We start from the raw sequence: 15,309 nt of genomic DNA, 5'->3' as shown, positions 1-15,309 counted from the left end.
GTTTTAGCCTTCCTTTAATACAGCATTTTGACATTTTCAACTCTATCTCGCAAACAGGCAGAAGACCTTTCTTAGAGCAATACAAAACAATGGTATTAGGTGGAAGGTGGCAATAATACAGCACATCTGGTATAATACACTGCAAAAACCCAAAATCTTAACAAGAATATTTGTCTTATTTCTAGTTAAAATGTCTCATTTTTAGTTAAAAAAAATCTCATTACACTTAAAACAAGACTCATCACTGGAAAAAAACAACAATTTTCACTTGTTTCAAGTAGATTTTCACTTAAAATAAGTAGAAAAATCTGCCAGTGGAACAAGATTGTTTTGCTTAGAAGATAAATCTTGTTCCACTGGCAGATTTTTCTAATTATTTCAAGTGAAAATTTACTTGAAACAGGTGAAAATTGTCAAATAACAAGTTATTTTTCTGGTGATGACTCTTGTTTTAAGTGTAATAAGATTTTACTGTTTATTATTATTTTCGATTTCGGTTTCGGCCACAAATTTTAATTTTGGTGCATCACTACTAAATACTACTGCATTGTTCCAAAATTATTAATTCTGTCTCAAATTATTCTAGGGGGGGACAGCTTTACTAATGGGGGGGCTTGTCCCCCCTCTCCCCCCCGGGATTTTCGCCCCTGTTCTCAGAGGTTCTGATGTCTGTACCAACAGCCACCAGTCAGAGATACACCAGTAAGTAAGTCTTCTGGGAATTGTGAGGGAAGTTTTGGTGGCATGTGATCAGTCCCATGGCGCTGAAGTATTTCGGTCAGAACAAAACAGAGCAAATCCGCTGGAAGACAGGTGTTTCGAGGGGGCGGAGGAAGATTTCAAGTCCCAGCTGGTGTTAAAATGTTGTTTTTAAAGACACATTCATATGAAGACACCACTGTATATAATTCAGCGGGAAGTACAGAGCTGCTTCTGTTCCCGTCAGCTAAGAGCTGGGGTCCTGCTTTGGGTAAATGATGCTGTTTGGTTTTCCAGCAAATGGTCTTGGACACCGACTGAGGACAAAAATAAAATTACAAAAGTAAAATTAATACACTAAAATCATAATCTGTGTGCAATACCATGTTATTGGATTGTATTAGTAAGATATCAAAATATGTACAAGCAAAACTATTATATTAAAAATAAGTGTGTTATGCGATTTCACAAAATGAACAAAAACAAAGAAGATGAAGAAACTGAGTCTATTTATCAACGTCTGTCTACATCTAACCACTCATCATCAGGAGGATGTTTCCTAAGAGAAATCTAAACCTGCTAATGATCAAAAGCTTGATTTTATGTAAACAGTGTGTCATTTCTCGGTGGTAATGTTGTTAATGTGTTTTAATCTTTTCTAAAGAACAATTTATGAAAGCAAGAGTGTGCACATCCTGTCTTCTTTGTCTGGTTTGAACAAAGACTGTTGGGTACGTGTCCCAGAGCAGGGAATTCAGTCCACATAATAAAAACAACACTGCCACCAGCTGATGGAAAACCATACTTGCAATGTGAACCATGGCATTAAAACCTTCAGATTTTTCATAATTTTGAGGTATTTTGTTAAAGAAAGTTTTCTACCATTTACAGTACAATTACACTCCTCGAAGATTTGTTTTATGGAACGCTGAAACAGTCAAAATTAAATAAATAATTAATTAATTAAATCATTGAATAAATGTACAATGAAATAAAAAAAAATGGAAATACATAAATATATAATTTATTTAATATACAATTAAATAATTAAATGTATCATTAAATAATTAAATGGTGAATATATTTCATTGGATATACATTTCATTATTTAATTGCGTATTTAATTTTGGTATCTTAAGTTGACAAAAATAATCAAATCATAAATTAAAATCGTGATGAACACATGTAACTTTATAGAGAAACTAAGTACAAACTGCTTGAAGGATTTGTAAGATCAGGTGAATCAATGGAAGGCATTCACTAGTAATTGGGTCATTTTATTATTTTTTTTTTTTTATTATTATTTCATTTTATTTTTATTTGTATTGTATTGATGTATTTATTTTGTACTGGAGCTAACCTTTACTTAAAGAGGTTAATTTAACATACCAACCAAAGTCAAAGTAAAAAATAGGACTCTTCCCAATTTATTAGCAGCTTGGGCACTTAAAATTCCCATGTAAGGGTGTTAATAGTGAATTGGAAACAAAAGTTTATTTAATTTGAGAAGACCCAAAGTGGACTGGTTGCCATAGAAACAGACCCATGTTGCCGTCGTGTTAGCATAACTGAAAGTTCCACCATTTACATTAGTACTGACGACGATTATTTTGGTGTGAATATACTTTTAACAAAAAACTTAAACAGACACAGCACGTGTACGTACATACTTAAAGGTCGACTGCAGCGCCCTCGTGTGGTGATGGGGAGGGCTGCTGCCTCGGGAGAAGCAGCAGGTGCAGGCGGCGAAACCTGGCGGTGAGGCGGCGTGGCCAGGAAGTTACACGTCCAGACTCCAAAATAAAGGCACGTTTTATTTTAGTTCATTTTATTTTATTTTATTTATTCATTTATCTTACGTTTCTGAGGAAAAATCAGACGTGATCATTAAGGTTATTTCTATAAATATCGAATAAAATAAGCAAAAATGATAAGTGAAACATCCCAAGATGTAAAATGTTGGTATGCCTATATAAAGCTTGATTTATATTGGTATACTGTATTTGTTTCACATGATATGAGTAGGTAAATAGATACCTTTAAAATGTATTTCTGTAAACAATGATTTGACCGGTGTGTTGTCTGCACTTTGTCATAGCCACAGTAAAAGCATCATATAGACTAGAAAAATGAAAGGTCTACCATTATTATAATTTTTCTATGCCATTTTGCTCACTAACCTTTTTTATTTCCAAGAGTAATTCAAGTGAACTGCATGTTTATTTTAGTCTAATCTAAAATTACATAATTAAACTGTAATCTTTCTTACTTTGACATTCAAAGTCTTTAATCATATCCCACAATATGTGCATATTTCGTATAGTCTATGTATGATACAAGATTAGGATTGAATCTGATGATTTTGTTCAAAAGGATTTATTCTGCTGGTGGTGTTTGTCTGAATAAAGGCTGAAACTCCTCACTTTATTTTTCTTTATATAACATTAAGGTTCCATTGACTGTCTTTTTTTTCATCGTGTACAATTTCTTATCTACTCTGGTGACATTTGAAAAAAATAAAATAATGACTCGTGGCCACGAGTTAATATCTCGTGGCCACGAGATAATTCATGCGTGGCCACGAGTTATTAATGCGTGGCCACGCATTATTTAATTTTTTTCACATGTTATTACTACACTCGCCTTGACAATACTCTTGCTCTTTAATATAAATAGACTATAATTGCCGTTATAAATGATGAATAACCATCCCACCAAGGAAGCTGCATCCACGAAGTCCAGACAGTAGGTTAAAATGCCATCCACGAGTAAAATAATGTGTGGGCACAAGATACATAATGCGTGGCCACGCATTAATAACTCGTGGCCACGCATTAATTATCTCGTGGCCACGCATTGATTATCTCGTGGCCACGCAATAATTATCTCGTGGCCACGCATTGATTATCTCGTGGCCACGAGTTATTAATGCGTGGCCACGAGTTATTAATACGTGGCCACGAGTTATTAATGTGTGACCACGAGTTATTAATGCGTGGCCACGCATTATTTTATTTTTTTCAAATGTCACCAGAGGGGCTCCGTAATTTCTTATCCAAACTATTACATTTAATTTCAGGAAATGAATTTCAGTTTCTCAAGATGGAGGAAAAAAAATGTGTTTCTGGACTCTTCAGTCACTGTACACAGCTTCCTGTAAAGGTCAAAACGAGATTGACATTTATTCTGAAAATCCCAACCGGAAGCCGGTGTGAACCGTGGGCAGCGGTTCCCTGTGAGCAGCTGTCTGTCTGTCTGTGTGTGTATCTGTCTGTCCTCCGGTGATGACGGTGGCACCGGTAACTGCGGCTGAGGGCGGGAAGGGCGCACACTCAGCCTGAGTGCCTCGTATTTATCTGTTTTAGTTTTTATCCAGAAATAAGAAGTTGCCTCTGCGAGAGTGAGCGGTTTTAAGGTGAAGATGCTGACAGACATGATTGTAGAGGAGGAATTTGAGATCAAGGAGGAGGAACCGTGGTACGACAAGCAAGACCTTGAACATGGTACATTTCCTATTTTTGTCTTATTGCCACTAAAATATATATAAACAGTATTGGTTCTTTATCATCTAGAATAAGAATTAGAATAAGTACCGCTGATTTTCTATACAATTGCAATATTAAATATATGTTTTACAATCACATTTATTTTGACACCTTGCTGGTGCTTTGTAAATGTAATATTTGCAACATTTTCATGTTTTAACCTGTTTTATGCAGTGTTTTAATCACTAAATATTCACACTAGATAAAAAACAATCATAGATGAATTTGAAAAAGGTTTATTTTGACAAGATGCAGAAACACAGGAGTCAGCAGGACGTTCACATATGCGGCAAACTGGAGGTAAAGAAGCAGAAACAGGCTGCACCTGAGAGGAGATTTGACTTTATTCACCCCTGCTATCTGTACTGCATGCATTCAGTGTTTGCTTATGTAAAATACCATCTTTATTATAGTCATTTTTACATGCATGTAGTTTTAAATTGCAGCTAAAGGCTGGACCCATGTGATGTAAATTATTAACTAGGGCTGGGCGATATATCGAGATTTTAATATATATCGATATATTTTCAAACGCGATATGGTACGAGACAATATCGTTTATATCGATTTTTATTTTTTTTTTTTTTTTATGATTTTGATATAGCTTATTTTTTTGACAAATTGAATTGAATGTTTTATTTGAGATTTGCACAAATGTTTTGTTATTTGCACAACTGTCAACCTCAGTGGAAAAGTCTGCCTGTTACTGTCTACACTGTATTAATTGCACAGTGTATTTGAATTTAATTGTTATGCAGGAAAGGGATATTTGTTTTATTTTATTCAAGAAGCATTTTTATTCTATATATGCAGGCAGTTTATTTTTATTTCATTTGTTTTATACATTTCGATATTGTGCAGACCTCTGTTAATAAAGGAACCTGTGTGACATTTGGCACGAGGCTTTGTATTAAAACTGACTGTTTTTTTAAGGGTTTGCCTCAGAAAAAAATGAAGCTAACAGAGATGCTATGCTATAATGCTTTGGGGGAAACCCCAATTATGGCACAGAAAAAATATCGATATATATCGAGTATCACCATTCAGCTAGAAAAATATCGAGATATGACTTTTGGTCCATATCGCCCAGCCCTATTATTAACTCAACATTTCAACAAAATAAAAATCACTTTCTCAAGATGGAGAAAAACTGGGTCATTGGACTCCTGCCAGCCAACACACAAAAGCTCCCAAAGCTGCTTGCGAGCTCCCCGTGTCTCCATCAGTGGCTCTGAAGGATGAACGCTGAAGCACGCCTGGCTCCTGCTCACTCAGTTTCTCTTGCAGACCTGCAGCTGGCCGCCGAGCTGGGGAAGACGCTGCTGGAGAGGAACAGGGAGCTGGAGCAGGGCCTGCAGCAGATGTACACCACCAACCAGGAGCAGCTGCAGGAGATCGAGGTGAGGACGGGGACGCCGGCTCACCCCAACAGAGGCAGGATGGGCTGCAACTCATCCTGCCTCACAAAGCAGCGATTTCCCCGAAGAAGCCGTTTAAAGATGCTGTTTAAGTTGGTCAGAGGTTTGAGTCACATTATAGACGAGCTTTGAGATGGAGGAACGTGTACTTTACTGTTTCAGCTCGATGTTTCAGAGGTTTTTCTCCAGCAGCCCCGAACTCTAAAGACCAGAGCTAAAATAGCTGGGCTCTTTCAAAATACAGTCGAGTTTGGTTTATTATTGAAATCATCAGCCCTCTGAAAGTAGCTTGTGGCTTTCCGGCTCAATCAAACTAATACAAATAAAGAAAATAACTATTTTTTTCTAAACATTAGCTGCTTATCCGCTCTGCCTCGTCTTGTATTCAGAGGAAGAGCTGGGAGTTGAGGGTTTCTAGTAGATTTAAACTTAATTTCTAGAAACAGGGTTAGTTTTGGCTGTCTGGGTCCATGCTGGATCACGTCTCTGCTGATTTACTGAAATAATCTCTTAAGACCTCAGCAGTAATGCCCATGAGGAGTGTTACGATAGATTACCTGATTTACAACCACCCCTAAATGGATAGAAAGGCATTTAATGATAACGGAGTAAAAACATGGAAAACAAGTATTTGAATGCAGAGCGAACCCATTTAACATAAACATACATGTCAATCGTTGTGTTTTGAATATTTATGTCCAGTGTTTGTGTTGTTGAACTGTTTGTTGTCGGTATAATATGGATATTTAGCTCTTTTTTTATTAAACTTTTATTACTGTTCATGTTTTTAATCAAGAAATCAGATAACAAAGTCTCAGTGTGTCCTGTCTTAACACTGCTGATTAGATAAACACTTATCGCACATTTGAACTTTGATGACACAGGGGACACTTGGTGTTACCGGAAAACAACATTTGAGCTTACCTCATTACATTTACTCTGCTGCAGTCCTTAGTGTTTGTAAATAAAGATGTGCAGGACATGATTTCTGGTTGCAAAAATCACGCCTTCAATATTTAAAGTCCCTCATAGACCATCTTTACAACTCTGTGGTGGTCTAAGTTGAATAACGGCATTTTCATTCATCTATGTTAATATCTAAATACCTTTTTTTAATTCTGCTATTTTTAACCTTATTAGCATTGTTTTTTAAAATCTAACTGAAATATGTTATTGCGTTTTTATTGTATACCTTTCCTAGTGTTTATAGACGAGTTTCTTCTCACCAACTTTTGTTTCCGTTAATCGACCCGTACGCGACCAAAATGTACAATTTTCTACTTGGATGCACTCGATTACACGATAATGTGCGATCACATCGGAAAAAGATGTGGCTGCGTAGCATCAATGTGATTGGCTTAAAGGGATTGTGACATGAAAAACACATTTTTCTTGATTTTTTGTGTTTTGTTGGGTGTCTTGACATCAATTACACCCAAAAAACAACAAACTTTTAACATTCAGTGTATTGTGTGCTTTCTGGGATTTTCCGCATAACTATGCAAAAACGGCGCATGTGGTTTGGTGGCGGATCGTTACGTAACGATCCGCTAAATCACCGCCCCCTCCACCCAGCTCCCTGTCTCCTCTCCTCTCCATTTATGGTTCCGCGTTACACCATACGCTGAACCCTACGGCGTAGGGTCTGCGTCGATTTAACGCGGAACCATAAATGAGGCTTAAGTTTAGAGCCTCTTTTGTTCTAATCACCGGAGGAAAACTGCTAAGAAGACCCGCGGCCACTGACTGGACTTAAGATAAGGGGACAGTGCTGCTTGCATGCCTTTATTTTTATGATTGTTTGCTGTGGTTCGCCCTCCTGCTTTTCCGTGCATGCTTCGCCTGTCGCTCCGACGCCGCTGTGAGCGTATGGCTGGAGGAGGAGGAGGTTTGGAGGAGGAGCGGAGCAATGATTGACAGGAAAGGGGGGAAAGGAAGCATTTTTCACGGCGCAAAAAAACACTGTAATAAAAAGCCAGGAAAAGAGTACTAGAGTGAAGTTTTTCTTGTTACACTCTTTTAGACACATTTGAGGGATGTTGGCCAAGACTTTTAATAGTGTTAAAAGCATGTTAAAAATGATGTCACAATACCTTTAAAGAGCGTAAAGTCAGACTTAATCTGAGCTACATCATTAAAAAAGGGTATGGCGACGAGAGCTGCTGGATCGCGGGGGGAGGTGGATGCTGATCGTAGACAAAACCTGCTCAACTTACATCAACTAATACGTCATTTCATGGTGCACTTTTATTTGTTAGAAAGTTACAGGAATTCTGGCAAGGAAATTAAATGATCTCAGGCAAACTTTGCTTGCAAGGCCTCTGAAACCGCCGTTGAACGCTCACGTTGTAGCACTGCTGGTTCACAGCTGCAGTGAGAGATGTCTGCACGAGTCTTTCACGGTGGTCAAGATCATGCCCATGTGTTTACGGGGTGTGAGATGGAGGAGACCACATAAGAGATGCTCGGCACCACGTGTGACGAAGGCTGAGCATCATCAGCACCAACAGCTGATCTCCACAGTGAAGCATGGTGGCGGAGGGGTCATGATTTGGGTTTGTTTTGTGCGTATTTAGCTTTTCAGACACTGTTTCACCTTTTAAACTTTTTTTCTTAAGTAATTTCTTCATAATTTTTAGCAGATAATTAGACTTTGTAGGCCAGTGTAATGATTAGACCTGGTTTGGTGCACATGTCTGTTTTTTGGGGGGTTGTTTTGGTACGTAAACCTTACGATTGGCTGTTTTTAACTGGATTGTATTTTGCTACATGTGGTACAGGTCTTCCTCTTGTAATTCAGTCATGTTTACAGTAAAGAAACCGAACTCTGCCTTGAGACGATGCTGGTTTTCAATTCTTTGTTGCTCTAGTTCAGGAGTCGGCAACCCGCGGCTCTAGAGCCGCATGCGGCTCTTTAGCGCCGCCCTAGTGGCTCCTGGAGCTTTTTAAAAAATGTTTGACCTTTTTCCTTTCATTTTTAATCTCGACATTTCGACTTTTCACAAAATTTCGACTTTGTTCTCAACATTTTGAGTTTTTTCTCAACATTTCCACTTTTTTCTCGACATTTCCACTTTTTTCTCAAGATTGTACTTCAACATTAATCTTGTCATTTCGACTTTTTTCTCGAAATTTTGACTTTTTTCTCGACATTTCGACTTTTTTCTCGCAGTTTTGACTTTTTTCTCGACATTTCGACTTTTTTCTCGAGATTGTACTTCAACATTAATCTCGACATTTCGAATGTTTTTCTTGAAATTTTGACTTTTTTCTTGACATTTAGACTTTTTCCTCAACATTTCAACTTTTTTCTCAACATTTCGACTTTTTTCTCGACATTTCGACTTTTTTCTCGACATTTCGCCTTTCGCCATTTGTCTTCATTCTAAGGCTTATACAAGACTTTTCATTTTTTTGCGGCTCCAGACATATTTGTTTTTTGTGTTTTTGGTCCAATATGGCTCTTTCAACATTTTGGGTTGCCGACCCCTGCTCTAGTTTATCCTGCATGGAAAGATTTAAACCAATTATATCCTCTCTTACAGGAGATAACAGATTATTAACAGATATAAAGGTTCAAATTTTCTTCAGAAATGATTTGGTTCCTTTTCCTTTTGTGTGAACACCACCTGTCTCTCCCCGGCAGTACCTGACGAAGCAGGTGGACCTCCTCCGACAGGTCAACGACCAGCATGCTAAAGTGTACGAGCAGCTGGACGTGGCCTCCCGCGAGCTGGAGCAGAGTAACCAAAAACTGGTCCAGGACAACAAGAAGGCCAAGCAGAAGATAATGGGGTAACTCTGAAAGTCCCGGACTATGTAGGGAAATTATAAACGTCCTGTCTGCCTGACATGTTCCCTGCTAACGTCACAGCGGTGTGTTTGATGGTGCAGGCTGACGGAAACGGTGGACCTGCTGCAGACGCAGGTGGAGGAGCTGCAGCATCAGGTGGAGGAGCTGAAGCTGAGCCCGTGTCACCCACAGAAGCCTCCACCCAGAGAGAAGTGGTCTCCTCGCAGCAGCCAGAGCGTGTCCTGCCTGCAGGAGCTGCAGAACTCCCTCAGGTGAGCATGCCGTGTTTACCAAACATCAAAATGTGCAGTCTGATACCAAAACTTTAGATGATGTTACCTCAATATCAAGTTCTGTTTCATCTGCAAATACAACGGCCAGACTATTCATTTATGGTGAACAGTCTTAGCTGCTTTGCTTCTGATCCAGAAGCTCCCTGTAAGCTTCGAGGAGGGCTCAGCAAATCCTCCTGGGTTTAACCGTCCGCTCCATGTGCTAATCCACCTCCTGCTGGCTTCCTCGCAGCAGAGTGCATGTCTCATGCCGCTGCTGCTTCCTCCCGGCCTGCGCTGGGGCAGCTTCATTCACCGCCTCGGTGTGTAATCCTGTTTTGAACAGCTGACCCCAAACACCGGGGTCAGGTGCATGGAAATGTCACAGATATCAACATAATGACGTCTGCAGTCAGAGTGCAGCGGCGGGGGGTGAGGTTGGAAAGGAGGAGGTCAAAGTCTGAGCAGGAGGGCACAAACTCTCCCTAATTGCTCCTAATCTAATCACCTCGTATAGCTTTACTTCTTCTCCAATTTTTTTAATTCTGTTATTGTCAGACAGTAAATAAATTGAATATGGAATCCAGACAGAAAATACAATATTTGTGTTACTTTTCAATGATTGAAAGTCACATCAGTCCAGTGAGGCCGAGCTTGGCACAGAACCTTTGCGTCTTACATGCTCTCGCTGGGTTTCTTGTCACCTTTCGCTTTGTTTGGCATCAAGCAGATCCGTCATAGATTAGAGAGCGCTTGGTTATGTAACTGAGCGGAAGAATAGCTAACCAAAGTAACTCGGTTGTAAAGATTAACCTATCATTTCTTTTGTCGACTGCCAAATATTTCATAATAACTAACTGGATGGAGAAAAAAAGAAAAAGTAAAAAACATGCTTTTTTCCAATTATATTTTATGATATGTTCCTTTCCATGAGAGCACAATAAATAGAAATAAAAATAGATTTGCCAACAATTAAAGGAGGGTAAGCCATTTCTGGATTAAGTCACGTGTGTTGATATTTAAAGCAGTAATCGGCAGACTTGGCGTGCTCACTCAAAAAGAGCAAGTTTGTCACCGGGTGCCAGTCCAAAAAACATTAAAAAAATCAAAATCAGACAGCACTCACTTGAAGTACAAAACTTTAATATATGGTTAAATCACTGCACAGCAGCAGAAAATCGGACGCGGTAAGCTGAAACGCGAAGTTTAAAGTTAAAGTTTTGTACTTCAAGTCAGTGCTGTCGGATTTTGATTTTTTGATATTTGAAGGAAACATCAAGCAATGGTTGGAGCAATATTTGTCATGGTTTAGGGAGCCGGCCGCTCCCACTCCTTGTTTCCAGGTTACATCGTTAGCGTTGTTAGCGAGGACCAGGTTCTTTCCCTTTTGAAATCATCGTGAGCCTCAACCCTAACTGGTTTTTTGTTTTGTTTATTTTTCTTAAACTTTAGGCCTCATTGCAAAATATAAATCATCCAATGAGGTTTCTTTGTTGTTTTTTCTCTAAAGTTTCATCATTGAACAGTTGTAGATTTTGGCAATTTCAGCAAACTCTTCAAAAAGTTAAGCTCCAAGCAGTAGTTGATGTGTTCCTTCTACTTTTGTTCTCCTTTATTAAACTAATATAATCCCATTGATGAGATTATAATTTTTTTTTTTTATTAATGCTGGAAAAACAGCTGAATTTTATAGTGAATTTTAAGTTTTTAGTGAGCAGAAATGACAAGTGGTTCAGCCTGCAGATTTAAATGTTGTTTCACAGAAAACTGCAAAATAAGCACGACTTACTAACACTGCATTATGGGGTGGAGGTTCATTACTGTCAAAGTTACACGCTGGTTCTACAGAACGTTATGAGCTACCTAGGCGATTTTTTTTTTAAACACTGACCAAGTAATATTGATTCCTAAATCCAACAAATAGTTTTTTTCCTAACCCTAACCAACTGCAAGCTGAAGGGGAAAGTAGAAGCTGTTTGCCTGAACCTGACCTAAACAAAACAAAAACTGAAGTATACGGCAGCAAAATAGACTCTAACTAGCTTATCATTAGTTTGTCCTGGCTCTCTATCGACCCGTCTTGCTCCAACTGATGAATCCGTCTCTAAATCAGCAGATTTACTCCCTGCTGGTTTGGTTTCCATGTTGTCAGAAAGTGATTCCAGCACATCGTCGTCACATCATGCAGTGTTTAAACAGGTGGTGTCCACGTCACGTGTTTCTCTGAGATCTGGGTGAACGTCTCTGTGCAGGAATGACTGTGATCCCAGCAAACGCTCAGACGACCTGGAGTGCTCGGCGGCGTCCTGGCGGGAGGAGGAACACGCGTCGCTGCAGCAATCCCTCCGGGTCCTCCAGGCTCAGCTCGCTACGGAGCGCGCTCGGAGGGAGGCGGCGGAGCGAGAGGCCGAGCTCCTGGCCAGGGAGAACTCAGCGCTGGAGCAACAGCTGGCGGCGCTGGAGGGGTGCCGGGTAGGTCTGGGGGGGGTTCGGGTAGGGCTGGGCGATATATCGAGATTTTAATATATATCGATATATTTTCAAACACGATATGGTACGAGACAATATCGTTTATATCGATTTAAATTTTTTTTTTTTTCTTTTTTTTTATGATTTTGATATAGCTTATTTTGTGACAAATTGACTTGAATGTTTTATTTGAGATTTGCACAAATGTTTTGTTATTTGCACAACTGTCAACCTCAGTGGAAAAGTCTGCCTGTTACTGTCTACATTGTACTAATTGCACAGTGTATTTTAATTTAATTGTTATGCAGGAAAGGGATTTTTTTTTTATTTTATTCAAGAAACATTTTTATTCTATATATGCAGGCAGTTTATTTTTTATTTCATTTGTTTTATACATTTTGATATTGTGCAGACCTCTGTTAATAAATGTACCAGTGTGACATTTGGCACGAGGCTTTGTATTAAAACTGACTGTTTTTTTAAGGGTTTGCCTCAGAAAAAAATGAAGCTAACAGAGATGCTATGCTATAATGCTTTGGGGGAAACCCCAATTATGGCACAGAAAAAATATCGATATATATCAAGTATCGCCATTCAGCTAGAAAATATCGAGATATGACTATTGGTCCATATCGCCCAGCCCTAGGTTCGGGTTTTTGTTTCCAACTTCATAAACGTGTGATGGTTTCAGCTTGTTTCATGCTTTTGTCGGACTCATGGTAAAATACTCTTGTCTCCATCAGGCCCGACTGTCGGAGCTGGAACACGAGGCCGAGGAGCTCCGGCAGCTCTGGAAGTCGGAGTCCTCCTCCAGATCCAGCAGGCCAGACTTCCTCCACGGGCTCTTCCTGAACCCGGAGGAGGAGGGGGGCGCGGCCGAGCCGGCGGCGGCTAAAGCCCCGGCCGTGCTGAAGCGCTGGGCCAGCGAGCGGCTGATGAAGGCCACGCAGGCGCCCGGCTCCCCCGACAGGATCCCCGACCACGAGTGCTCGTGCGTGCGGCGGGCAGAGGTGGTGAAGTACCGCGGGATCTCCCTGCTCAACGAGGTGGACGCCCAGTACAGTGCCTTGCAGGTGAAGTACGACGAGCTGCTGCGGCGCTGCCAGCTGGGGAGGGCGGAGGAGGACGAGGAGGAGGACACGCAGAGCCACAAGTCGGTGCAGACGGCAGACACCGCAGACCTGGACGACGACTTCCACCAGCCAGAGTACAAGGAACTTTTCAAACAAATCTTCTCCCGCATTAAGAAAACCAAAGAAGACCTGCTTGAAAACCGGGAGAGAACCTCTACGGTGCTTTAGTTTCATTCCTGAGTACAACGATGCCGTCTTCCAGTTACGCAACGACACTCAAGAAAGACTCCTCTCTGGCCAGAAAAGTCCAGAAGGCGGTGACATTTAAAACACCAGCTCCTCGTGTGGCAGATGTGCCTCATTTTGCACAAAAACACCGGTGCTAAACACGGCCGCCTCACTCCTGTGAAAGGATTCGTTTGTCTTTATTTTATGGGTTCCATAATTGCATTAACCTAAACTCTCAGAAGTTCCTGGCTAAGATAACATGAAGTTATGATTGTAAAAACTGTGGAGGCAGAGCAAGACGGACACGTAAAGTTCCCAGAACCTTACCAGGGCGTCTAACGGTCCATCTCACCATCCAAAGCTCCAATTTGAAAGTTACTGCCAGAGAAAACTATAAAACTAGGTGATACCTTCATTTAAGAAGCCAGGGCTTTTCAAAGTCTCTGAGTCTCATCAGCATCTTCTTGGTTGAATTAATCTGGAGTTGAGAAGCTCCAATTTCTTTCTCTTTTAGCTTTATGTCTGGTCTCCAGCAGCCTCCGGGGAGATACCTGCCCCCTTTCCTGCTAGATTAAGCTGCGACATGCCTTCTGACCGAGCAGCGGAGGGTGCAGGGAAACAAAGCAATAAAATTGCAGCCCAGGCAGCTTAAAACACGAGGAGAGGGACCGATATTTGTTTGCTCGTTCTGAAACAAGTGAAGCTGCTTTTGTCTTCTGTTTACTTTAATTGTCACTTTTTCCAGGAAACTTTCTAGAAAATGATAAGTGCAACCCTTAAAATAGACCTTTGCTGTATACCTGCTGTTTTTGTATAATTAATATATACTTTTCTTTACAATTATCATGAAAAATAACAGAAAAAAAGAACTTGTTTATAGTTTTGCCTGTGCGGCCAGCCCGTGCACGGCTGGCCAGATATTTAATATGCAATATGATGTTCAGAAGGTGCTGGGATATGTTCGGGTTTCCGTAGATGCAACATATCCTTCTCTGAAATTACACGTGATTGTTGTATGTTAGATTAGCAGGCTGTGAATGAATGTCATAGTAGAGGGAAGTTTAATGAAACATAACTGTTTACCTGCTGATGTAACCTGTAAAAGCCTGATGAAGGAATGTTTGAAGCTGCGTTCACCTGCAGTCTTCTTGCTTTTGCTGCCTGTTTTGTGTGTGTCCATAAGCTTGACCGCTGCGCGCATAGGATGTGTTTTCACTTGTGATGTTTACTGCTCTGAGCCATAAAACCTGAAGCAAGCCGACAGACGCTCGTGTCTTTTTTGTTCAGAGTTGGTCTGCAGCGAAATCAAAATGTAAAACTGTAAAGTTCTCAATCACGTTTGCTGCTGGGATTAAATCTCCTACAGACCCTCAATTGAACTGTACACAATGTAACCCTGCCAATAAATAAATAAAATGGTTATTAATACTGAGATTAATGAAGATTTTTATAGCAAAAAAAATGAAGATGAACGATCGTTTACTTGTCTTAAAATATCCATCACAGCTTGCTGAGCATAGAAACAGCAAAGTAACAGTGGAGATAATTTCATCGTAGGAAATATTTTAAATATTTTATAAATATTTTAGGAATCAGTTTCACAAGTTAATACATTTTTGCCGTGGAAATAAAGATCACTTTAAGTCTAGCTCTGGCTGATTTAAAAAAAAAGGAAGACAAGAATGAGACTTCAGTAAACTGGAAGCTAAAAGCTTTTTTGTATTTAACCTGAAGAAATAATGAGAAATCAAAGCTTGTCCTATGAAAATAGATAACATATTAAAAGTGGGGTAAGTCATTTTTGTATGATAA

The 15,309-nt window shown here is 39.9% G+C and overlaps 2 protein-coding genes across 2 annotated transcripts in view; one reads left to right on the top strand and one right to left on the bottom strand.

The window, feature by feature from the left end:
• polr3e (polymerase (RNA) III (DNA directed) polypeptide E) overlaps nucleotides 1-15,309 on the bottom strand; it is a 164,284-nt gene that overhangs the window by 133,114 nt on the left and 15,861 nt on the right. The window lies entirely within an intron of this gene.
• Nucleotides 3,942-14,931, top strand: LOC133419597 (cerebellar degeneration-related protein 2-like). The gene is made up of 6 exons (XM_061708852.1): nucleotides 3,942-4,202; nucleotides 5,532-5,644; nucleotides 9,309-9,457; nucleotides 9,557-9,727; nucleotides 11,980-12,199; nucleotides 12,940-14,931. Exons 1-6 carry the CDS (start codon nucleotides 4,121-4,123, stop codon nucleotides 13,495-13,497), a joined length of 1,293 nt encoding a protein of 430 aa, XP_061564836.1. The 5' UTR covers nucleotides 3,942-4,120; the 3' UTR covers nucleotides 13,498-14,931.

Source organism: Cololabis saira, chromosome 19 (genome assembly GCF_033807715.1).
Source record: "Cololabis saira isolate AMF1-May2022 chromosome 19, fColSai1.1, whole genome shotgun sequence".
NCBI classification, from domain to species: Eukaryota; Metazoa; Chordata; class Actinopteri; order Beloniformes; family Belonidae; genus Cololabis; species Cololabis saira.
The sequence above is the reverse complement of the archived record's forward strand: the minus strand, read 5'-3'. Positions and strand labels throughout refer to the sequence as shown.

Coding starts and splice junctions, on each gene's coding strand:
- LOC133419597 (XM_061708852.1), top strand. CDS start 4,121: ATGCTGACAGACATGATTGTAGAGGAGGAATTTGAGATCAAGGAGGAG. Junction 4,203..5,531: donor CAAGCAAGACCTTGAACATG/GTACATTTCCTA, acceptor TTTCTCTTGCAG/ACCTGCAGCTGGCCGCCGAG. Junction 9,728..11,979: donor GAGCTGCAGAACTCCCTCAG/GTGAGCATGCCG, acceptor GTCTCTGTGCAG/GAATGACTGTGATCCCAGCA.